At 27.2% G+C, this 26,026-nt stretch overlaps 3 protein-coding genes across 7 annotated transcripts; 2 read left to right on the forward strand and 1 right to left on the reverse strand.

The window, feature by feature from the left end:
• Window positions 1-490: 490 nt before the first annotated feature.
• Window positions 491-7,394, forward strand: LOC111029359 (exportin-6). Its single transcript, XM_022308327.1, has 17 exons — window positions 491-808; window positions 889-1,089; window positions 1,179-1,376; window positions 1,445-1,604; window positions 1,772-1,923; window positions 1,990-2,153; window positions 2,225-2,431; window positions 2,633-2,723; window positions 4,966-5,055; window positions 5,143-5,402; window positions 5,486-5,765; window positions 5,824-6,030; window positions 6,097-6,281; window positions 6,350-6,541; window positions 6,609-6,822; window positions 6,900-7,133; window positions 7,198-7,394. Exons 1-17 carry the CDS (start codon window positions 788-790, stop codon window positions 7,264-7,266), a joined length of 2,925 nt encoding a protein of 974 aa, XP_022164019.1. The 5' UTR covers window positions 491-787; the 3' UTR covers window positions 7,267-7,394.
• Window positions 7,395-13,702: 6,308 nt separating this feature from the next.
• Window positions 13,703-19,933, reverse strand: LOC111029373 (ubiquitin carboxyl-terminal hydrolase 30 homolog). 2 transcript variants are annotated; one of them, XM_022308347.1, is made up of 9 exons: window positions 19,625-19,933; window positions 18,659-18,808; window positions 18,101-18,273; window positions 17,851-18,020; window positions 17,671-17,785; window positions 16,299-16,496; window positions 16,046-16,227; window positions 15,535-15,654; window positions 13,703-13,981 (listed from the first exon to the last, which is right to left on the reverse strand). In XM_022308347.1, the coding sequence occupies exons 1-9, from the start codon at window positions 19,737-19,739 to the stop codon at window positions 13,882-13,884; spliced, it is 1,323 nt and encodes a 440-aa protein (XP_022164039.1). In that variant the 5' UTR covers window positions 19,740-19,933; the 3' UTR covers window positions 13,703-13,881. The 2 variants fall into 2 exon arrangements, with proteins under 2 accessions (XP_022164039.1, XP_022164038.1); XM_022308346.1 differs by having other exon boundaries at window positions 15,520-15,654; window positions 19,625-19,929.
• Window positions 19,934-20,091: 158 nt separating this feature from the next.
• On the forward strand, window positions 20,092-25,719 carry LOC111029372 (cytochrome P450 315a1, mitochondrial). 4 transcript variants are annotated; one of them, XM_022308342.1, is made up of 8 exons: window positions 20,092-20,414; window positions 20,975-21,399; window positions 21,602-21,783; window positions 22,635-22,838; window positions 23,093-23,226; window positions 23,319-23,534; window positions 23,611-23,823; window positions 25,482-25,719. In XM_022308342.1, the coding sequence occupies exons 2-8, from the start codon at window positions 21,020-21,022 to the stop codon at window positions 25,584-25,586; spliced, it is 1,434 nt and encodes a 477-aa protein (XP_022164034.1). In that variant the 5' UTR covers window positions 20,092-20,414; window positions 20,975-21,019; the 3' UTR covers window positions 25,587-25,719. The 4 variants fall into 4 exon arrangements, with proteins under 4 accessions (XP_022164034.1, XP_022164037.1, XP_022164036.1 ...); XM_022308345.1 differs by having other exon boundaries at window positions 20,092-20,343; XM_022308344.1 differs by lacking the exon at window positions 20,092-20,414 and adding an exon at window positions 20,428-20,863.
• Window positions 25,720-26,026: the final 307 nt, after the last annotated feature.

The raw sequence follows: 26,026 nt of genomic DNA on the forward strand, positions 1-26,026 counted from the left end.
AATCGCTTAATGCCAATTACCAATATGTTCATTGATAATTGATTATAATATGATCAATAATTATCATAATTTATACCATGGCTAAATACTCAGAATTAAATTTAAATATAACTGTTGTTTACTGGCTTACTGCACAGTATACATGATAAAAAAACTAAATAATTTAGTTCGATACTTCGAAATTCGAATAGTCTCCGATTAGTATTTAGTTGTGTGTAATATAATATATTATTATTTTAATATTTTATTTATCAATGGTAAAATATGTATGTACCCCGTCCAGCGAGAGATGCCGGTTGTAAGTTACTAAGTTCAACTTAGTAAGTTGTAACTTGTATTATAATTTATAGGTACACATTCAATGACAACAACCACGATTTAAGTATTTATTGTTCTATGATCTGAGATCTTAAATCGTGACAATAACATAATATCACGTAGTCTTGTGGTTGGTTACACTGATCTGATAGCAACTGAGATAACATTCGAAAATGTTTTTAATTTTGTTACAAATTAAAAATACTATAACACAGTTTTCATTGTGCTTTCTGCATACCGCTTACTGGCTTTATTAATTGTAAATTAACATTTAACGGTATGGTTTCTGAAGATTTGCGATCATGTAAATTGTGAATTATGTAGTGCAGTAAGCTTCGTATCCTCGTTACTAATAATATAATCTGACGCCGCCGGTTGATCGTCAAATGCACGGGAATCGTTGGCCAAACAAATTGTTTTCCTGATCGTCTGGAAGTTTGAACTGTCACTACAAACAATAACCATCATAATGAACGGTCAAGACATGGTCGTAAGTATATCTTCTGCTTTCCATATGCCAGGAGTGAGTTTAAATAATACGATTGACTGTTATTTTCTCGTGTTTTTTAGGTCTACGAACACGAAATGAAAAACTATGAGATGATGTTGACAGAGTTCTACGATGCTAATTCCAGCAACGCCGTAAAGCTGTGTATGCAGGAAGAATTTGACAAATTTGGCGAGCGAGACAAATGTTGGGTGCAATGTTGCTACAATCTGGAGAACAGTAAAAACCAATATTTGTTAATGTTCAGTCTGAACATAATGGAGGTAAGATATTAAGTTTTTTTTTATTACTGACTATAGCTGCGAGCTGCTATAAATGTGATATTTATCATATGTGGATGTTTTGTAAATAGATGATTATTAATAAGAAGTGGGAAAAAATGACTTTCAAATCTCAAGAAACATTGAGAGAAGCAATTTTTAATCATATTGTGATGAAACACAAAGAATATCCGAAATATATGATTAGCAAAATGATCAAGCTATTAGTGGATATAGCCCGTAATGATTGGCCCTTGCGGTATCCAAATTTTATTGATCACATTGCACAAGTAACAGTTCTATAAATTATGAACAAAACATTTAAATAAATTATTAATAATATTTGTAATTCACATAGTTGCTTGTAAATCCTGAACAAGTTCTTTTGGGTTTATCATTTTTGCTTTTATCATCTGAAGAATTTATTAGCCCCAAAGAAGATCTTTTAGGCAAAAGAAAACATGAACTGAAAGTAAATTTTTTGAAGCACATTCCTAAATTGTTTGAAATACTTTCAGGTAAATGTATTATTGTTGTTTGTTTTTTATAGTTATTGTTATATTATACATTTTACTTGTATAGGTACTGGAAAAATTTAAATATTATAGCATTATTAATTTAAATAATTATTATAACAGTTAGTACTTATTATAAATAATTCATATTAATAATACTTTGTTTATAGATATTTTGAAAAATGCCCATAAAACTTCAAATTCAGATGAAATATACGAAGCAGTAACAAAAGTATTTTCTGATATGTTTACTTGGCTTCCATTTGAAAAGCACCTGACTCCTGATTTATTACATGTCTTGATGCCATTAGGAAAAAAAGAGGTATAATTTATATAATTAGGAAATTTAAAAAATGAATAATATATAACCATTAATACTATTGTTTAGAATGCAACATCCATTAACACTTTGACTATATTTAATGAAGTTCTTAGTAAATCTTATACTCAAACAGAAGATAGATTTTTCATTTTGTCTGAGTTATGTCTTTATACATTCCGTTTAGTTGAAAATATTATTGCTGTTCCTGAAATTGGTTTTGTGAGTGAAGCGTAAGTATTCAATATAATATATTGTGCAACTTCTATTTAACATTTATCTAATAAACTTTAAATTTTTTCAGTTATATGGTTATAGTCATTGAAATTCTATCTGTAGTCATTAGAAAATATTGGAACTATCTTGATAATCATTTTAATAATGGTGAATTTTTAGAACTACTGTTACAATTTACATTCCGGCAAGATGTTTTAGATTGTTATTATCAATGCTTAGATATTTGGTGTAGCATTTTCGAAGCATTATCTGATCGTCCTGGATGTATTGAAAAGTAATTATACAATGTATTATATGTATTAATGATTTCATACAACTTGATACATTTATATTAAATATTAAAGGAAAATTAACGATTTGCTAAGAAATTAAAACTTTTATAATTTTACTGGATATATTAGATGCTAAACAATAGCTATTCAACTATATTTTTAGCAAGTAATTTGATAATAATTAATAATTGTATATATTCTAGGTATCGTCGTTTATTTTTAGATCTTGTTGAAAGAGTGACACAAAAAATTAATACTTTTGGCAGTATAAATGATGAAACATATGACGATGATGTAAGTATTTGTACTAATATAGAATCTTTTATTAAGAGACTTTTTCTTATGTTTCTTATGTTCAACCATAAAGAGGTTTTCAAACCCGGAGTTAGGTTAGATTTAATATTGGAGTAAACTAACCTATTATTAAAACTTAAAAATAAAAATATCTAAAAAAACCTTTTTTGGTATTGATATTTTTAATTAAGTCATAGGAATTTTAAAAATTGGTTATTTTCATAAGTTATTTACAATCTATACTAGGGTGTATAATAAGTAAAAAATTTAGCTATACAAAGAGAATGAATTGTGAAATTTGAATGCTCTTCACATTAGAAACACCTGAACTTGAGTTATTCACTTAAAAGGTATGCATCAAATATTCAGTAGGTCTTTAGGCCATTTACATTTGAGGCGTCTCATTAGGTTTTCTGGAAAATGGTTGAAGTGAAGTTGAGCGATAAGGCTATTGGGGCGGTTGGCCTTTTTGACTGGAGGCAAGTGTAGTATGTGGTAGTTGTTTGTTTGATAGAAGCAATTTTTAACTCATTATGAAGACTGACATTGGTAACCTACCAAGGGGCGTTGACAGACATTTGTAGGGAAATTCCTTGGAAAGCTTGGATGGTTCAGGTGCTAGCTGGTTTCATTGAACCCTAGAGGATAATTCTTAAGGACCATATATTTAAGTTAGCTTTTCTATAATAGAAAATTAGAGGTATTCATTTTTGATTTCAATTGCTTGGTTGTATTTTTAAGGTGTAGGCAGGCCCCAGGGGTTTCTTTGGTCAAGCACTAGACCCAAGGTCTTCAACCCGCGGCCCGCGATCACATTTAAAACTTAGCATGTATATTTTCTATTTTGATAAAACTATAACGGCTAAGCCATCGCTATTGGAAATATGCGATAAGATAAATCAGTAAATTAATTAATAATTTGTAATTTGTAATTTAAAATGTAACCATAAAAATTGTAATAATAAAACTGAAATTTTGTATAAAATACATTTTACTATGAATGCGGGCCCGCAAGATTGTTAAAAAATAATACGTGGCCCACTTCATATAAAGGTTGAAGACCCCTGCACTAGACTGAGGTATTTTACTTCACTAGTCTATTGTTGAACCTTTGGGGGAGAGGATGGGGAACAAAAAGAGCAGGCTATTGGTTGGAAACTCAAAAATGATAATATTGATAAAACTCCAAAATTTACCCTAAAACATATCCTTACATTTAAGTTTTATAATAAGTCAATTTACTTTAATATTATACCTAACACAAAATTAGTTATGCCGAATGCAAACATTGTAATGAGTAATGACTCCCTCTGCACTCTTATTAGTGCATTATTATAGTACCATAGTACAAAGTATCACCAGTGGGATATCCCTTGACTATAATATTGTCACTAAAATATTGCGAAACCAATAGGCCAATAGGTATATTGTAAAGAAATAATATTGCGCACAAGGATGATGCTCTAGAAAAAAATCATGAATTTTCCCGCCATAAACAAGGGGAGGGTCATTTGATGTTCAACTTCACTCTGGAGGGACCTTCAACAGCCTAACCAACAAAAATGTAAAATTGTAAGTGAAGATTTGGTGATTAGGAGAATGGCTGCAAAGTTTATCAACGCCCAATCTCAAGTAGCTCTTTCTGTGTTGCGATCAAAAATGTTATGACCATTGTGTCCTACTTACCCTCTCCTTGTTCATCCAATGTAACCCCCTTTGACTTCCTTTGAACGAAAAGAAAACATTTTACTGAGGTTAACAATATCAAGACAAAAATGACGAGGCGCTGTCAGGCATCAAATTTAATTTTAAAATGTCTGGAACAGTGAAATTAAAAGTTGTGATGTCTCTAACAAGTGTATTAACTCCAATTTAGAGTACTTTAAAGGAGATTAAATTTTTTTTGTGGAAAAATTGTTCGGTTTATTGTGAGTACTCCATTGTACATTCTGGTATACTGTTTTAAGTTCACCCTTGTACACAATGTATTCTTACAAAATACAATACTATTAAGTACTTTGTCCAGAATTTCTATCAACCGACATTAATGAGCTAGCTTGGCTAGACAGGATTGGAATGTTCAATGAAATATGCAATTAAAATGATTTATGTTTTTTAATTAATACTTATCTATGAGTAATAAATATTGTATAATTTAATACTTATTAAAAAAAAAATTTCAATGCTCTTAATTAATTACAATTGATAAGTTTTAATGATTTCTTTATTAATATGTTTACAGGGACAAACCGAATGCCAAATTTTTTTGAATAAAAACATTGAAATTATATCAAATGTTGCACATCTTTATCCAGTTATTGCTGTGCCTGTGGTAAATATAATATGATAATTTATTGTAATAACTATTTTCATTAAAGTACCAATGCACATTTCATTTAACTAATAATAATGGTTCTAGGTCGATAATTGGAAAGTCTACATAAATGATTATATTACTATACTGAATTCACCCATGCTACTGGAAAACTTTAAGGATTCCAAGTGCATGTTCTTAGTTCCATCTACGAGAACTTTGACAAGCCTGAGTGGCTATTACGAAGATTCTATGAAAATTGCAATTACAAAAATGCTCAATGACATTGCAATTCAAGGTGTCGCTACAACACCGCTTTATCAATTACCTGTGTCACAATCAACCACAAAAACTCTGATTCAAATGTAAACAATTAAGTTTTTTATTTTACTACACATATAATAAAGAAAAACAGAAGAAAGTTAATGTTTTATTTTGTGTTTTCTAGTCAGAGCGAAATCCTCACGGCTTTATCAAGGTGGATGCATTTATTAAATAATAACAAACAATTTTGTATGGAACAGAATCGAGAAAAACTTTTTTCTGTTTTGGTTACATCTTTACAAGACACTAGTCAACCCACTCAGATACATGATGCTTGTGGAGTTCTACTACCAACAGTCACTGAACCTATGCTTGTTCATATTAGCGAGTACACATCTTTGCTTGAACAATTATTATCACCATTTTTAGATGGTTCTATTACACTTAATCATTTAAATAAGAAGGTATAATTTTTTTTAAAATATATATTTATTAAATTATTTACAACTGTCATACTTTTAGACACGCTTGTCAGTGAGGGTAACATCCTTAAAGTTTCTTTTGACTTGTCCCAGTCAAGAAGAAGAAATAAAAGTATTGGTTCTCATGAATTATTTAAAGTCATTAGCACCATCTGGATTAAATGATTTGAAAATGTTAACTGATGTTCTTGTCAGCAGTGGTCCTTACAAAATGTCTACTAGAAGAATTATTTATCGATCTGTTGAAGTAACTACAATAATCATACTACTTTTAAATGTTATAAACCTTTATTTTTTAATCAAACTTCTGTAGCCATGTTTGATTGAAGCGGTTACACATCTGAAAAATGATATGCAATCAGAATCCTCACTCTATCCACAACTGGAGAAATGTGAACGAGTGATAACATTTTTGTCTGAGATGTATGAATTGTTGCATGATACTATGTCACCTCAGTTTGTACAAATCCTTATGCAAACTTTTGTTGACTTAGACATGTAAGTATCATTGTTCCAAGTATACTAACAAAAATAAGGTAATTATTTTGATAAAAATTTTTTTTTAGGATCTGGTCTGCTAGTACAATGTTAACAATCAAAATGCTTGAAGTTCTATCATTAATTGTTAAACATTCCTCTAAGTCAAATAAAGAGTTTACATCTGTAATAATTAAATTAGCATTAGAGAAATTAATTCCTTTGGTTGCTTCAAACTGCTACCCACCAACAGTCTCTGCTCTATATAATTTGCTCTTTTGGTAAAATTATTATTTCATTAGCATATATTATTAAGTGTCACAGTAATTATTTTTTGTCTCTTTTTAGTGTTTTGATGTATAAATGGAGATATTTTTTTCCTGCTTCTCCATCTCTCACTGTGCTGCATCCTTCTAACGATAATAATGTTGATAATTCTGAACAGTTCACTACAATATTGGAAGTAATAGGATACTCATTTATGACAAATGATATAAGTATTTTTTCACAAAATTTAAAAGCAATTGAAGAATTACACGTCCAATGGAATTTATATGCAAAGGTATTAGTTTAAGTAAATTAAGTAATTTACATTACAGAAGAATTAAAATTATTTTTTTATTATTATTTTTTTTTTAGGAGTATTTCAAACATTATTTTCTCAGCAAATACATGACTGTACTATTGAATGTTATGGTTAACAAAAGTCATTCAATACTATCAGACGAAATATCAATGACTATTTACAACATGGCTAGTGTTGACTTTGATTATTTCTTTTCTAAATTCTTGCCAGATTACTTGAAACAAACAGACAATATACGTAATGATCAGAGACAATTTTTGAGGCAAAAACGCATGCAACCAGTCAAAGTAATTATTATTATATTAGTATGGGCTTAAAAATATTTTTAATGTATTAATATTGTTGTTGTAGGAACTACCAACATTTATGATAAATCTCGCCCAGTTGACAAATGACATAAGATGTTCAAAACAAATTTGAACCAACTCAAAAGGTTAAATGACTGAATTTTTTTTACTTTGTCTATGTACTTCATCCTAGAGTAAAAATTGATTTTTGGTCTTAAGGTTATTGTAATAATTAAGTATTGATAATTATAATTATTTTTTTATATATTTAATTAATTATTACAATTAAAATGTTTTTAACATTAAATTATGTGAATAATTTAAGAAGCTACTATATTTTCAACTTTGTAATTAATATTGTAAAAGATATTTTCATTGGAAAAAAAATATGAGTTAATCATCATTAATGGTAATTTATATTCATACTGTTTAATGAACGGTATAGTTCATTGTGCATTGTAAACAGAAGAAGGTACTTGAGATGTTTTATAATTTTTTTTTAATTTGAATATGAGAATATGAATTATATAAATCTTGTAACACTTGTTAATAATAATTGTTTATTAATTAATTAATACTTTTAATTTTTTTTTGTATATAGTCCATTAGTTTTGGATACATATCTCTTTACTAAAGATCATTCATTTAGTTTTTGTCAGTATTAAACCATTTCGATATAAAAATAATGGCAAAAATATATTATAATATTTATTGTTTTAGTATTTGAGTTATGTTAGTAGTCCCACTAAAAACTCAGCTAATCTTGATAGTTCTTTAATTCAAAAATTAATTTTGTATCTATATACTTTATACCTATGTTTCACATCATACCAATTTAGTTAAAATATAAGTATTGAATTACTACTAAGTTGTACTAAAGCTTATACCTAGATTTGCATAGTAGTTGTAGTATACAGGGTCCAAATTGTATATTGAAATGCACTGGCTTCTGACTTTCTGATGTTCATTGTTAATAAACTAAAAAACAAACACTTACAAGTTACAAACGATGATTATATAATCAACACTTTATCAACTAATTCTGTACAATATCTGCATCAGGTAAAGGTTTCTATCGAAGACCATAAACAAAATTACACTTAGTTGATATTTTAATATTGGCCAATTAGTTAAATATTATGCTTAAATTGTTTGACAAGAGATCATTGAAGATGCTCACCTAAACAAATTAATATAACCAACTAGAATATAGTATTTTAGTTTGGAATGATGGCATTGAGGTGGTTTTAAATAATTTGTTGAGAAATTAAACTGCGTTTGCTGCATGTAAGGTAATATTTTATGGTTAACAACCACAGAATGTAGTACTGGGATATGCGGAGCTTGGTACTCAAATCAAAATAGAAATTTAACAAAAATATTGTTGAAATAGAGGCGATAATTATTTTTTTAAGACTTGTGTATCAATACAATATATATGATTGAACACGAATACAGTACCAACTACCCAAGGTAGATTCTTAAATTCACCTTGATACCACCATTAATTTTAGAATATATTATTCTTAAATAACTATCCGCATTACTAAGTAACCAACAGAACCACAGTGGCATGTACCGTTTCTACAAGCACTTAAAATGGCTGATTCCACCAGTGGCAGCTTTTGGAATTTATTCTGTGGCGGGGGGGGGGGAAGGCGGGTCCTTTGATAACAAAGTTTACTACGGTCTACATCAGCTACCAGTACCCATAGTAAAATAATTATTTTACTATGCCGGTACCTATTGGCTACTCTTGTACTAAAAATAAGAAAAAACTTGAAACATTGTGGTATGTGGTATTGAACATTTTCAAGCTTACGCCTCTACCTATGAGGAATATAATTATAATACGGGGTGAAACTTAGTAAATTAGAAGCAAAATAACTTAGAACATTTTTTTTATAAATTTAACTAACCTAAATTATAAATATTTTATTTTAAAGTTTGATAATAGATGATCTAATATTAAATATTTGTTAATAAACTCGAAACTTAATTATTGTATTCAATCGTACTATAATAATAATACGCTTGTAACCACAAATTAAGATATAAGTATATCTTAATTCGTGCTTGTAACGTATTTTATTTTGCGCTATTAATCGCTGTACCAGTAAGGTACACGTGCGGGTGTGACATAAAAAAATACCAAATGCTATATAGTATTATTACTTTAGCACACAGTTCGTATACAATTTAAATGTTCTAATAACTTTAGTTTTTTTATTAAATTTCATAAACAAACTAATTAACAACTTAAACTCTTAACTCGAAACCTGAGGAGTTGTATTCTATAATCATGACTATTGACTTGATCATGTTGCACATATCTGTGATTGCTACTTGCTAACGTGATTTTTATAAGTACACGGTAAGTCCATAGATATTAGAAGAATTCTTCCATTATCTATGGGTAGCTTTTAGTCGCAAGCACGATAAATGAATAAATATTAAATGATGTCTGCCCGTCATGAGTTATGAGTCATGACGTGCCAAGCGGCAGTTTTTCTTTAGTGATACCTAGGGTGCGGATTTGTATGTATTTACCACGATTTAAGATATAAATCGTGGTATTTACATATTTGTGGCGAATGATAATATTCGAATGATTCCTTTATAGAACATAATATGAATACGTTACAGGACTTTCTGATTATTTTAAGCTATGGTTGATATTACATATTTTCACATACTTAATCTTAATTGCATATTTTTACATATTTTACTCGTGTTTCATATTTTTGTTAAATATTGAGCAATTTATAAAATTAATAATGTATCACCGTTTTATATTGTGTGTTATCTTCTTCGGATTAAATTAGATCAGAATTTTCCGAAGTTGATTTTTTGATATCAACTAAACAAAAAATTTCCTTAAAGCACCCTGTCATGTAAATTTATTTAAAGAAAATTACTCCCAAACACCTCTTCCCCCAAGTTACCCAACCAGCAATAACTCGCTGGGGTACTTAGTTACATGCTGCTGTATATTGTTGCGACAATTTTAGTGTCATTGAAAATGTGATTTCCAAAATTGAAATTGATGTTGTTTCAGCATCCTAACTCCAATGAATAAATACTCAATTTGAATGTATTCCTAAAATCCTAATTAATGTAAATAAAATAGCAACAAAATGTAGTGTTGTATAATTTATATTTGCCTACTTATTTAATGTACAAATTTTATAATTTTTTTTTTCAAGAATAAAAACATTTTTTTTTACATATCTTGTATTTTTAATTACATATTTGGATAAAATTAAATGCATATATTATATATATGTACATATTTTTGAATTTTGAATACATACAAATCCGCACCCTAGTGATTACCAAATCATCGAACGAGATGCCCGCTTTTTTTGAAATAACATCATTTAATTTATGAGGATAATTAATTTTGATTTTTTTGTATATTACATGGGTTTTTATAATACACTCACAAATAAATTTAATTCATAATGTGAAGAAAAATGTACAAATATTGTAAGTAGTTAAAAATAAATATAATACTAGCATAACAATAATAAAATAACAATTTTTAATCAAGAGTTTCACTGTCTTCGTCAGTTGTACCGAATCACTGTCATAAGACGTAAATGTAAAAATAATTGGTTCCATCAAATTATTCCTCAAAATATCCTTCTCATTATCTTAATCTTCTATTTCTTCAGCATATTCGACAAATTTCTACAAATCACTTTTCGATACCGAATCTAATGCTTCGTTTGTTATTCTTTCGACGTCTCCAACCATTTTAAAGGTATAATTTTTTTTTTGCCACTTCTCCTTTGACTTGTGCCAAATAAGTTCGATGGGGTTGTACTGGCAGTGGTACGGTGGCAGTCAAATTACCTACTTCACGGCCAATCGAACTCACGATTTCGCCTAACTCGTATCTTTGAAACGGCAGTATTAACAAACCAAGTCATTCACGCAGAGTTCACATAGTTTAATTTTAATAGATATACAGTTTTGTTTTTAATAGTTTTACCACTTTATTCTAAAGGTTTGAACATTGTATATAGTCTTATTGAGTTATTAAAACAAGCTATAAACTATGTGACCACTTTAATACTAATTATAAAAAATATATTCTTTGCCTTATTTAACACATAAATAGTATTTTGGAATGAATGTGATGATTTGTTGTATCTACATTTTGTTTTAATTTAAACATTTAGTTATAATTGGACAAAAATTGTCAATTTGAAACTTACAAATTATTTTGTAGACAACGATTTATAAAATATTCAACTTTTTATAGCAAAGGATTGAAAGTTTAGAACAAGGTTGCATATAAAGAGTTAATTAGGTAAAAAATAAATAAAAGAAAGTATATTAACTCAGTCCTTTTGTTATTTCAAGTTCGAATTTCTACAAAATTAGGTACATATTTAAACCGAGAATGACTATTTTAGTTATTTTATTGTAATTTGAAAATATTATTCAAGGGTACTTGAAACATTTAGAGTATGTAAAATATTATATTGTACACCCAATGACATTTTCAAATGAATTTAACCTACTAGATAATATACTAGCTAATGCCAATTACACAGTAAAATACATCACATATTCACATTAATCACAACAATATCATAAAATATACTGAATAAATAATATTTTAGGCTGATGGACCGTTTTCGTTCTGAATCGTTTTCCTTTACTATAGTTTTATGCAATTGAATTCATATTTACCATATTCATCACAGAAACTCCCCAGTCACATATACAGAGTGCGGCAGTCAAATCCGACGATTTGAAAGAATAAATAAAAATAGAAAAACATTTTTTTATTAATTTTTCGCCAAACAAATAAAAACTACACAAGTGGAATTTTATGTTATATATTTAAAAACTTCATTTTTTCAAAATTTTCTTATTTTTGTCAATATTCTCCTCAAAGTCGAATCACTTTAGCCAAGTTCTTTACTGTGACGCCTGGCTGACTTTCGAGAACTTCTCCCTACTGCTTGTTTCACCCGCTCTACATTTTCTTGAGTCTGTCTAGTTTTTTTACAACCACTCCTCTTTTGAGTCATGCTAGCTGTGGTTTCAAAGTTTTTTAGCCACAGGTCGATGGTACCACGAGAAGGCACAGGATCGCGAGGAGGTAAACTAAATTGTCGGCGAAATGCACTTTGAGCGCCTACGAAACTATCATTACTAAATTCCGGGTATTTAAAAGCGATAAGAACATTCCCGAAATCTCTACCACTTTAGCTCTGCCCGCCAGTTCTTGTTAAAATCGTCGGGTTTGACTGCCGCACCCTGTACATCTATTTGTTTTTGGTTTTATACCTTATAATATACAGCCGAGAGTTACCTAATTACTCATTGTTTTTCATTTGTAATTTTAAACAAACGCTCAAGAGGATGTCTGCTAATTTTTTTTCTCTCTCGGACCCAAGCACAACACAGCAAATTTAACGTTCGCAGTAATGATTATAATCATAATAATTTATAAAATTAGGGTGAAAATGTGAAATTACTTCTTATACAATTTAAATGTAAGATTATTAATAAGGGCATCTCATAGGCGTTTTATTTTATTTTGATTTTAAAGAAAGATGTGATATTTTAAGATGTACATTAAATTTACAATTGTATAATACTCAAAACGAGTTTTGCATAAAAATCTCAGTTTTTCCTTATTTTTTTTACTTTTGACCTCCAAACTCCTCTCCAATAAAGTGCCAATTGTATTCACTTTCCAACCAGGAAAGATACCGTTATAGAAAATCAAAGCACTTTTGCTATGCCAAAAGCTTATGACAGTTACAAAAAAAAAACATACATCACTGTAAAATCACTCCACTCAGAAACTAAAAATCGATTTTATTTTTTTGGTGCAACTCAAAAACTAATAACAGTAGCCACTTGAAAGTAACCTGAAATTTTCACCAAATATACTTAATTATATTAATTCAAATTATATTTTACATTAATTATTTCCACATATGGTAACATTTTCAAAATATTTTGACTTATTAGCTATATATAATTTTTAACATTTTTTTTTAAATTTAATGGGTCCTCTTAAGTTGTCTTAATGACAATTAAAAAATATTAAAGAAACATAAGCATGATTATTTTTTATAATACACGCATTTAAAGTTAAAACTTTCGCAAAATTCATACAAGTTTTTCTTTTCATAGCTAATTTTAGAAATTTTAATAGAAGATTCTCCACAGCGTTTTCTTCTTTTAATAAAAACAAACATTAATTTTTTATGAGCGTTTATATCGGTATATATACTAATTAAAATAACTATAGACTTAAAATTGCCACAAATATCATCATTATTATAAAATACTTATCTCAACATAAATGGTAAGAAAATGAATAGTATGTATATCAAAAATTTGTAATGGGAAATTACTCCCACATGCGCTGTCACGGTCTTATAAACTCTTAACATGGCAAATTGAACTTTCTGCATAATCTATTTAACTTAGTTATAACTAACATTGGAGCAAATTGACCTATTATACAATTTGGAAGTAAGAATATTATCTAGTAAAGAAAAGGAATTATATTAAACAATAAAAATACAACCATGTAATTGCTAAACAAATTATAATTTAATACACATGTGCATTATAATTTATAACAAAACAGTATTACTGTACATAAGAAAACAACTATTGTAAGTCTTGATATAATAAGGCAGTCTTCAATTGAAAAACAAATTATACTATAATTATACTTTTAATTTGTTCCTATACTTCAGGAAATTGGTTACGTGTCACATTTTTCATAGAATAACATATAAACAACTGATTGTAGAACTTGTTGTAATGTAACTTCTTCAATGTGTGCATCAGAAGTGAAAAACCATCTACAAATTTTAAATAAAACAAATATAATTAATATTTTCCATTAGTTATAATCACAGAATAAGATAGAAAATGACTAGAAATGAAAGCCAAATCAAATCACTGGACTGCTTAGGTATATTAACTAGCTTATATGATGATTGATGAATATAGTCAGAACTCGATATGTACTTGCTGAATTTCACCCCACACAAACTCAACATAAACCTTTGCGGCTCTCTGTAACCCACCCGCCCACCAGTCTATGTGTTTTCAGTTCATTCTATTTTAGTTTATAATTTAAATTGTACAATTTGCTTAATATTTCTGAAACTATATACACATTAATATGTGTAACTCGCATCTGCACACCACATAATTAAAAACAGGATTTCTTTTCAAATTATTTGAGCAAATTTGTATGATATTTTAAATTACTTGTAATCTTACAATTATAATTTAATAAGAGATGTCTGATTTGTTACATAAATAAATTTTAAGCCATTGTTGAAATGTTCATAGTTAAAATAGTATTTGTAGACTTTCTAAATATTACGCTTTATTTTTTGTTGTTATGGTTAGTAATAATATTAAAATTGCTGAGATGACTTAAATCAGTTATTTTACTGGATAGCTTAAGCTGTTAATGAAGGGCTACAGTTTATATTATAGGCTATAGTTTAATTTAAATATTTTAAACATAACATTTGTTTTATATTATCTCAAATCCTAAATTAAATTAATTTACATATATTTTTTTTTTATATTCAGTGTTTGCCCATGTCAATAACTTCTTTATAGCAAATATTTTTGAAAAAAACCTTAACTAAAAATTATTGAGGTATACGCCCAACAATAAATATACCTATAGTGTTTTTTTAGTGGTTCATTAACCTATTATTTCTTATTTCTTAAAAATACAAATAAATTGTAATTTAGATATGCAATGGTTTTTTTTAAATCTGAGTTAATATCATTATTCTTATAGATTACACATATGCAAGTTTATACAGGAAGCTTAATGAGGAGTACATGATATAAGTGGGCTGGGCTAATAGTTTCTAATTAGGTAGATTATTATGTACCAACTCAAAAACTGTCAGAAACTCTAAAGTAGCATAAAAAGATCTGTCACTGGATTTGGAATTGAGATTATAAACTAAATGAGATTTTTTCTAATTGACATATAGGTGTTAAAGTTTTACATACTTTTAATGCATAATACTTAATCAGCTATGGGTTAGTTATGTTGAATGCAATATTAAGTTTTAATTTTTTTTTCTTTTAATGGATCATTATGAACTACAATTGTACAAATAAAATATCATATAATTATATTATTTTTCAAATTTCACATACAATAATTAAAGTATACTTAGTTGATAATTCTTGGCAAGGTCTGTTAATCACGCAAAAGAATGCACAAATATAAAATATATATTGTTTGTTAATTGTTAGTAATGTGTTTCCTAATATTGTATTAAAAATTATATATATTTTGTATTTTGCAGATTTTAACAAAGGGGTTTAAAAATGGGAGGCATGCAAAATATTGAAATACCTTGTTTCACTGCACCTGTGTCTAGAATGATCTGTTGTGACTCCTCTCCTGTAAGTGCTGAAATGACCAGAATTATGCTCACCAGCATGGACAATGACAGCTTTTAATCTGTATGTATACTTATTTCCTCTTAACCTATACAATGTATACTATTTAAATTAAGGTAAATTAATTAAAACATATAAATAAGCAACAGCACAATACTAAAGTACACAAGACATGAATGTATACTTAAGCTGTTTATCAACAAGCCATGGTGAAAAAATTATAAAATAAATCCAATGAAGAAATCAACATTAAAAATTATTCCATTTTGAGATAAAATTAAAATCATACACAAATATGGTGTTAAAAAAGAATGGAATATTTTTACGGAATTTCAAAACAGGTAACACTTTTGTCTGCAAATTACAATAAAATTATACATTCATTACCTATGAAATAAATATTATTCTCATTGAACACTTTCAAATGTAATCGTCAAATGTAAAACTTATAATTGTATATAATAATGCATAATTATAACCTTTCTAATGGTTCAGAAGCACTTTTTTCTCTAGATTGCCTTAGCTTGCTTAATTGGTCATAAACACTGGTATATTTATCCATGTGTAAATATTCTGGAAATTCCACAAAATCTTTTCTTTTTAATGGTCTATCTCTAGAATATTGAGTTCTTACTAAGTGTAGACATAAACATGAAGGTAGCTAAAATATTATAAAAATGTGATAAAGTATTAGTATTCAACTTTTGAATTAATTAAATAACAAAAGATTACTTTTCCAAATTTGACACTTTTTATGTATGATTTTCCATCAGTTTTAGTATTATTTTCATCACAGTTTGTACATGGTAGATTTTCTAGCTTCTCTTGTTTTATATACTGATCTAAAATATCTGTTAATTCAATTTTCAGTTGAGGATATTCAGGTAAGCTCAATGATATAACATAAAATTTTTCATAATTTAAGGACAACTGAAAAAAAAAATAATTATTAGATTTATTATTACAGATACATACAAACTATATTTTAAAATATGGAGAATACCACCCAGGTATTTCATTTTTTCAATAATCTTTAAACTATGAACATTTAACTCTTTTTTATTGAAAATACTTATAGATTATACATAAATAGGATTTCAAGATGTAGTAATTTTTAAAGCATAGTTCCAAGTTGGAACAATGTATAGTTAAATTAATATTAAAATCTAAATCTTTTTAAGATGATATCAGTGATCTATATGTTCTTCTCTGTCTACCTCACAAGCAACATAGCAAATTTGCATTCATCAGAACCAATTTGTTGTTGTTAGTTTTGATATTAGAGTGAATTGACCTGTTATTAAATTTAAAGGTAAGAACATTATAGTCAGGATCATCATATTTTAATTTTAAGGTGAGTTATGGGTATTTAAACATTTTAATATTTTACCTAGATATATCTCACTTTAAAACTAAGATATCAATAAAAGATATGCCAAGATAATATTGTTACCTTTATGTTTGACAATAGATCAATTCACTTTAATATTGAAGCTGACATCACAAAATGGGTTTGCTGAACTAAAATTTGATGTACTTGTGGGTTCCGTACATGGTAAACATAATAATAAACTGCATTGACATCCTCTTAAAGTCTACCTATTATCTAGTTGTCTGGGCAATCTACTCAGGGCTACAGGGTTTGCAGAGATATTATGATAGATGGCATACTGTATTAGCACCAAACGCCACTTCACTTGTTCATAAAAAAAATTTTAATGCATCAAGTTGTTTTAATCTAATACCAAAAACAATGTAAGCTACATTAATAAATAAAAATGCAATAATTTGTGTTATTCATTTTTGTTACTCTCAAAAATAGAAATAGTGGCTCGCAAATAACCTAAGCTCTGTTCGCTCACCATGTCCCCCACATGTCTTGGCCAAAACTGGTCACTACCATACATATCTCACTAAGAACCATAATACTGAAACGACATTCTTGTCATGGTGTTTTGTTTGTACATTGACTGTGAAGAGGGAAATCCCGCCCTAAGTTCATTTAAGATGTGCAAACTCTAAACAGCTTTGTTCTCTCATGAATAAGAGTTATAACATTAATTGATATTATTATTAATATTCTATTTATTAATTAAATACATACTTTGTGATGACATAAAGAACATTCTATATTATTTGACAAATAACCCAAAAATGGTGCTGGTTTAACATTTTGATTTTTATCCAATGATTTCCTATCACCTTGTAAGACTATGTTTCTATAAAATAATAATTTAAAATTTATTAATTTAATAAAAAAAATTACTTTTATCAATTATATTACCCAGAAATATTAAGAATATTATTAGACATTACAGCTGTATTTTCTAATAAATTTCCTTCAGCTTTAGATGGATTATATACATTAATGCTGATATTATTTATAATCTTCATTGAATTTTGTATATTTCCTTTTTCTATTAAATTCCCATTAGTTTCTAAACAATCAGCCAACTAAAAAAAATTATTTTAGTACAAGGTATTGTTACACACAATGTATATAAATTACACAGTTGATAAAGCAGTAAACTTACACTACAACTTGATTTGTATGCTTCATCTTCAATCACAGAAAATAAATGAATAAACAATTCATGAACATCAGCTTGAAGGTTTGGTTTAAAATGAAATCCAACTTTTGTCAATATAGTTACTAATTCTATTGGAGAAAGTATACCATCATCATTGTACCTAGCTCCTGTTAAAACTTAATATTGAAAATAAAATTTAATAACTAATTATTATAGTTGAATAATGTATAGACACAGAAAAGCATTTATAATGGATGAGAAAATCTAGGTTTATCAAAATATTTATTAGCTTTATTAAGCTCCATAAAAATATTACATAAAATACAAATAATATTTGAATATGATCAAAAACATTATATTTAACAATACAATTTTAATTTTATTTCTATACAATTGGGTGCTTGGTTATACTATAAAATAAATCAAAGTATACATATAATGCAACTATATAATATTTAATTTAGTACTCAAATTTAGTTTGTATTGTTTCTTCATTTTTATTATTGAAAACATATTTTTATAAAACTAGCTTAACACAAATTTAATACTCAAAAACCTTACATTTAAGTGTTTTATTCAATGTGTAGGACACAGTTGAAGACTTAGATTGTTGATCAAGCCACTCGACAAACATAGGACAAGAGGCAAGCGATTGTAATAAAGTATTTAAATAGCAAGTAGTTCCTAAATTTTGTAATCCACAAAAACCACCTGTAAACAAAAATTATTAATTTTATAAAATTGCATATTATTTTAAGCAAAGATAATGTGATACCTGAAATTTGACTGTCTTACATGGTTATACATAACAGTCATAACATAAAATAATAATAATAAACTGAAAATTAGGTATAGAATGCACAAAAATGGTTTTGCTTCTTTCCGTCATTTTTGATAATAAAGTAAATCAATCATCAAATATAATAGTAAGAATATTAAATATGTACTACAATAATGTAACAAAAATAAATTTATTTTTTATTTTAAACATTTATTAGGCAATATACAATCTGTAATAGTGGTTACGATGAGCATATAAGTTGGATTACAAGGTGGCTGTGAAAGCGTGAGAGTAGCTAACCCAGCAGTAACACTCGACAAAAATAAATAATAATATAGGCCACTGTCTTTTAAGTGTTTACTATGTTATGCTTATTCACATAGTAAAACAAAAAGAGTTATTCTAATTATAATTGCCATGTCAAATAAACATAATTACAATTTTTGCATAATTTAAACAAATCAAAATAAAACTTACATGAACTACATTTAAGTAATATGAAAGAAGGTAATATTATTTTGTCTCTTATAAGTATGATTAAATTTAACAGTTAATACACTAAGTTTATACTTAGTAAAATGTTGTATTCAATACATTCTTAATACTGTTTAAAATGTACTAATAAAAATCAATATGAAGAAATTTTTTTTCTATACTTTTTTTTATTGGTAGTCATTATGTGCATTTTTATACAACTATCACAATCCATTTTATTAAAATATTTAAACTAATTTATGTTAACTAACTTTTTCTCGTTGATTTTGGTTTATTTGAAGGACCAAATAATACATAGGCTACTAATGCTAATCCAGCTCCAGTTACACCAATAAAAGCTAAATGGTTTCCATGTATCTTAAACATTGTTAAATTTATAAATTCATAGTTGTTACTGTAAAATATAAATCACTGTTTACCAACAATTAAACATAAAAATGAGAACTCAACCATTCCATAAAAAGCTATAAAATAGGTTAAATAAAAATCGAAAACCGAAATGAACTTTGTAGTTTGTACTATGTATTAGATATTATTATTATACTTTATGAATTGCAATTTGCACTTTGCAATCACATGATAACCAGATAACACCCATTTTCCCTCACCTGACAAAATAAATCATATGATAATATTGTGATAAAAATCAAAACAGTGTTGGTAATTGAAATTCTTATAAAATAATTAATTAAAATGTTGACTATACTGCCTATAGTGCATGCTGCATTCGTGCACGATGTGGTTAGAATCCACGGTTAATATATCTAACCTCTAATAAATTAACTGTGGATAGTATTATAGAATCTACGGCTTGATGCATAATATTAAAATAGTCCGTGACTACTGCAACTGCTCCTTTAATGCTTTGTCCTATATTATATTGTATGCTACTGGTAATATTATGATTTATGATCACGAAGTACGGATTAAGATAGAGTGGACTCAAAAAATGGAAACAAAAGCATAATCGGTACTCAGTTTCAATATCATTTCACAAGTTTGAACAATGAACAAGTTCTGGCTTGTGCGAGGGGAAATACAGTAAGTGCGAATCTAGCGCTACCTATTTTCATTGTCTAGTTTATGTGATGAATCTAGGTAGGGAGGTAACACTGGAATTGCACTGGCTGCATTTCCCCCTACACATATCTGCATTAAATTTTTCTCCAGCACAAGCCAATTTTGTAATTTGAAACCACAAATTAAGTCGCATAAATGTTAGATATTATATATCTTCAATTCGTGATTGTAACCATAATCACTGTGATATTGAGTATAGATATATGTAAAGTACTATGTTAGTATAATAATACTACAACCACTGACTATAGCCTGTGCTCCAACCATTGATAGAGTGTCATATATATATAGAGTTCAATGACTACAAGTTACAACTGTCCTATCTATACTCAATGCTATAATTCACATTTCATAGATATTATGTAAATATTTTTTTTATTATGTGATTTAAATCATATGTTCTTACACAGGTACCAATCAGGATAAATATTGTCATTGCTCACTAATTGTGTAGTTTATATTAATGCAATTATCCGATTAATTTAATTTCAAAGTTAAAACATTGTTTTTTTCTTGATTAGATACTAGCAGAATTATAGCCTACACCATTTGAAAGTATTTTTAAAATGGCTAATCGGTGTTGCTTATTAGGTTTAGTAAATTTTACTAAAACAAGATTTATGTCCACATCAAATTCAAAAAATTTAAGAACTGAATCAAAAAAAGAAATACCCGTTGTTAAGGGTTTACCAGTAGTTGGTACAATGTTTTCAATTTTGGCTGCTGGTGGTGGTCGTAAATTACATGAATATATTGACAAACGCCATCAACAATATGGTTCAGTATTTAGAGAAAAACTTGGTCCTATTGATGCAATTTGGATTAGTGACCCTTTGGATATGAAATTATTATTTGCACAAGAAGGAAAATTTCCCAAACATATTTTACCAGAGGCATGGTTACTTTACAATGACACATATGGCCAACAACGTGGACTTTATTTTATGTAAATTATTATAATTTTAATAACTTTATATGGTAACTTATAAAATCAATAATTATTATTAAGTACATTAATATATTATATAAAAATCCACAACTTAAATAATATAGTTTTTTGAACAGATATTACATAGATATAAATTAAAATATTATTTCTAATCTATAACTCTTTATTAATTTTAATGTCATATTTTATTTGTTTTCAGGGATGGTAAAGAATGGTGGAAATATAGACAGATATTTAATAAAGTTTTGTTAAAAGATTTGAATGTAAATTTTATCAAATCTTATAAAATTGTAATTAATGATTTATTAAATGAATGGGAATTGAGTAATGAACAAGTGGTTCCAAATCTTATTGCAGATTTATACAAAATTTCAATATCGTGTAAGCTTTTAGTGTTAATTTTTAATTAATTAGTTATACATGTTAAAATGTTGTTTACATTAGTTAAATATAATAAAACAAATAAAAAGCATTAACACCAAATCATAATTATATAACTTAAATCTCAGTCATTTCATTTTACTGAAAACAATTTGGTATAAAATATGGTTTTCTATAAAGAATTCAATATTTGCATCAGGACATACTACATAACTAAATACTACTTTATATTACTAAGGTCTCGGGCCTACTTAATTTCATTGCGTTGATCATTTTTATATGTTTCCTATTCTTTGTGTATTTACAGATAACAATGAAATAAAAATATTTTACAAATAATCATGCCGGGATAGAGCCGCCGAGTTATCGAGTTGAACTCTATGGGCCGCTTAACATTTGCACCGGCTTAGTAGTATATTTATTATTTATCTATGTCAACTGCTTATTAATATATGTATAACTTATATTATATGATATATGATGTTATTCTTAAAATATGGATAGCTGTTAATGACTATCTTATTGAAAAATGGGCCATCAACTTTTTTAGGGCCAGTTATAATCGTAAAACTCGGTGGGCGGGTACCTTGCCTATCTGGCACTGCAAATAGTAATTGAATAAAAATAAGTTATAATTTTATGAGAAAAAACTTATAAATAGATAAAAAAAAAATGCTTTTATTTGTCATTCAGAGATATTGAGGATCTGTTGCATGTTATGTATCATCTGAACTGTATTTGTGTAAGGGTATCCATATTTTATATTAAATTCTTTAATCTTAGTTAAATTTTAATAGTTATGAAAATATTTAATACAGAAATATTCAGTTAATTGATTGAATGGTTTACAGTTATGGTGGCACATTTAGTTGGAGGAGTTTATGATGATTGTAAACACGACATATCAAATGATGTTAATTGTTTAGCACAATCTATACAAAAAGTATTTCAGTCTACTGTCAAATTTACAGTTATTCCTGCTAAAACTTCTAAATTATTAAAACTGAATATTTGGAATGATTTTGTACTTGCTGTTGATAATTCAATTGAAAGTGGTAAGAATTTATTATTTTTTAATTAGAGATGTTTTACAGTGAAACTTGCCATAACAGACTGTAATATTGTGATTTGTATGTGATGTATTAAAACTAAAGAAATTCATGATCGAGAACGTTTTACTTCTTAAAAGTTATTGTACATAAAAACAATTATATTAATGGCAGTATTGCAATACAAATCACCACAATTAAACAATTCCAGTTAACCACACTGAGTGCAGTTAGTAATAATATATATATTTTTTTTTTAGCAAATAATTTAGTATCAAAATTAATGAGCTTTAATAGCGATGGCTTATTAAATTCTCTACTAAATGCTCATGACATACCTAGTGATATGATCAAGAGGCTTATAGTTGATTTTATAATCGCAGCTGGTGATACTGTAAGGCCTTAACAAAATGATGTAGTATTTAATTATTTATAATCTATTAAATTATTATTTACTAATAGAAAATGTTAATTGTGTATTTATAGACTGCTTATTCAACTCAATGGTCTTTATATACTCTAGGGCTTCATAAGAGTATACAAAATAATTTAAGACATACTCTAATAGAAACTGATTTCTTGGAATGTGATTATCTAAATAATATTTTAAAAGAAGTTCTAAGAATGTATCCCTTGGCACCTTTTCTTGCAAGGATTCTTCCGAGTGATACATATTTAACAGATCACATAATACCTGCAAATGTATGTCAATGTAAAAACACTTTTATTTTATGAATGTATATAATTATTTTGATTTTGCTTTTGCTTTTGATTTTAGAGTTTAGTCGTTATGTCTATGTTCACAAGTAGTAGAAATGGAAAATATTTTAATAGCCCTAATGAATTTATACCAGATCGCTGGAACCGCCTAAAAAGTAATAAATATAATGGTGTAAATGAGCCATTTGCAACCCTTCCTTATGGATTTGGTGCAAGGTCGTGCATTGGACAAAAAATGGCACATATTCAGATGTGTCTAACACTGGCAGAGGTAAACCAAAACTGAAAACACACTTATTTAATATAGAACCTAGAAAATGTGTATTCAGCAGTTCTAATTTTGTGTAGTAAACAAAGAGTGAATTGATTTATTATAAGCCTTTTACGATAAGAAGATAATCTGTATTTCTCATGGTTTTCTTATAATATTTTCATTTATGAGTGAATCATAAGAAATTTTAAACTAATATTGTACATTTTTCTAATTTGGTTATTTATCTTTTAAAATACCTGCGAGAAAGCATAGATAATGTTTTCACTTTAAAGTTTTTGAAAATAGGTCAAGTTTTTTCTAGAATTAAAAGTTTTTGCACAAAATAAGAATTTCTGAACACAAATTTGATATATTGTAGTATGTTTGCAAGACAAATCTAACACATGCAAGTCTATCGTCCTCTCAATATATATATTGGTAGGCATATATCCTATCAAAATTACGAAAAAAAGAATGTTACTACATTATTCTTTGACAGTTTAATGAACGCTATAAAATTATAATAATTAAATTAACATTAATATAATTAACAATAATATTGTTGATGTTTTTCATAAAAAAAGCTAATTACTATTGTTAAATTGTTTAAGTAGAGAGGTATATTAAATGACGCACTTGAAATTGTTTTCCTGCCTGAAACTTGAATTTTAATTTTAACATAATACATTTTGAATGTATTAATCAATATTGAACTGAAATAAATTATTGTCAAGAATTAAATACTGAATAGATTAAACTGGATACAAAGCGAAGTATAGTAGTTTTTGAATGTAAAAAGTGGTAGTATTTTGTATGGAGAAAAATTATATTATATTTATTATCTAATAAACAATATTTACTCCATCATGCTATATCTGTAGTGGTATTGGGACGTTTCCACCCGTGCCTCCCCCCACTGGTAAATTTTAGCGTTACTGGACTTTTCCCCTCAGACAAAGACGTTTACAACTTAAATCAATATATATATATTTTTTTTTTACACATGAAACGTATAAATATAGTAGGTTGGAAAATTGGTTCTATGGTTTTACCCGAAATATATAATCATCATATATATTGACTATCATCTTTCATGTTTTTATTGAAGCTTTACAGATGATTAACTCAAGTGCATCAATAAACATTTTAAATCATAGAGTAGGAGTTTTTTGTTATAATTTAGATAAAGAAGACAGGTTAAAAAAAGTTATGTAAAAGTTTTTCAAATGATGATTTTTTTAATTTCTGTGAGCTATATTATCAGAATAAAAAGTATAAGTTACGTTATGTTTTATTTGTATTATTTACTTATATCATATTTATACTAATATATTTATTGAAATCGTTGAAATATTTCTGTTTTTTGTTTGAGGGGAGGAGGACGTCCTAGATTCATCTGTAGTATATAGACTGTTTATGAGCTTATCATTTAAGATTGGACAGTACAGTACATACAAGTAGTTACAACTATAAAATATTACATCTTATTTTTGTTATAATAGATTTATATTTTTTTATAGTGAAATACATAGGTTACATGGCATGTGTACACAATAAAAAAAATAACACAATTTATCATAACATCAATAAAGTTCTCTAAACTTTTATTCAAAATATTTTTATTTAGCATAAATATATTATAATCTATAAAATAATCTGTGTATTTTTTAATATAGTGCATCAAAAGATATAATATAGAAACAATGAAACCAGTTAAAATTGCATTAGATTTGATTACAGTACCAGATGAACAAATAAGTATAAAAATACAAAAATTATAATTTTTAAGTTAATAAATAATTTATCTTTATAATCAAATTCAGTTGCATTCAAATATTGTAATATCTTCAAATGGTATCTATTTAAATGTATAATATTAAGTATAAGCATGCTGATATTAATAAAATGTATACACAAACTGGCAACTTCTTTCATTATAACTTAATTAATATTACATCATATAATTCAATTTTACTTTATTATATATATTGTCATTTGTCAGGTTAGTATAAACATATTTAAGTTTAAATTTATTTATTTTTTTTGATGTAAAAATTATGTTATATTTTGGAATTAAATTTTAAAGTGTCTTCTTTCTCAATTTAATCTCCATCTGCAAATTGTACCTATGCATTTTTTTGTAATTACTATATGCAGTGATTACGAGTATGTACACTAAGAATATTTTTTTCAGACAACATTAAGTATCATGGACTAATTC

Source organism: Myzus persicae, unplaced genomic scaffold, assembly GCF_001856785.1.
Source record: "Myzus persicae strain clone G006 unplaced genomic scaffold, MPER_G0061.0, whole genome shotgun sequence".
NCBI classification, from domain to species: domain Eukaryota; kingdom Metazoa; phylum Arthropoda; class Insecta; order Hemiptera; family Aphididae; genus Myzus; species Myzus persicae.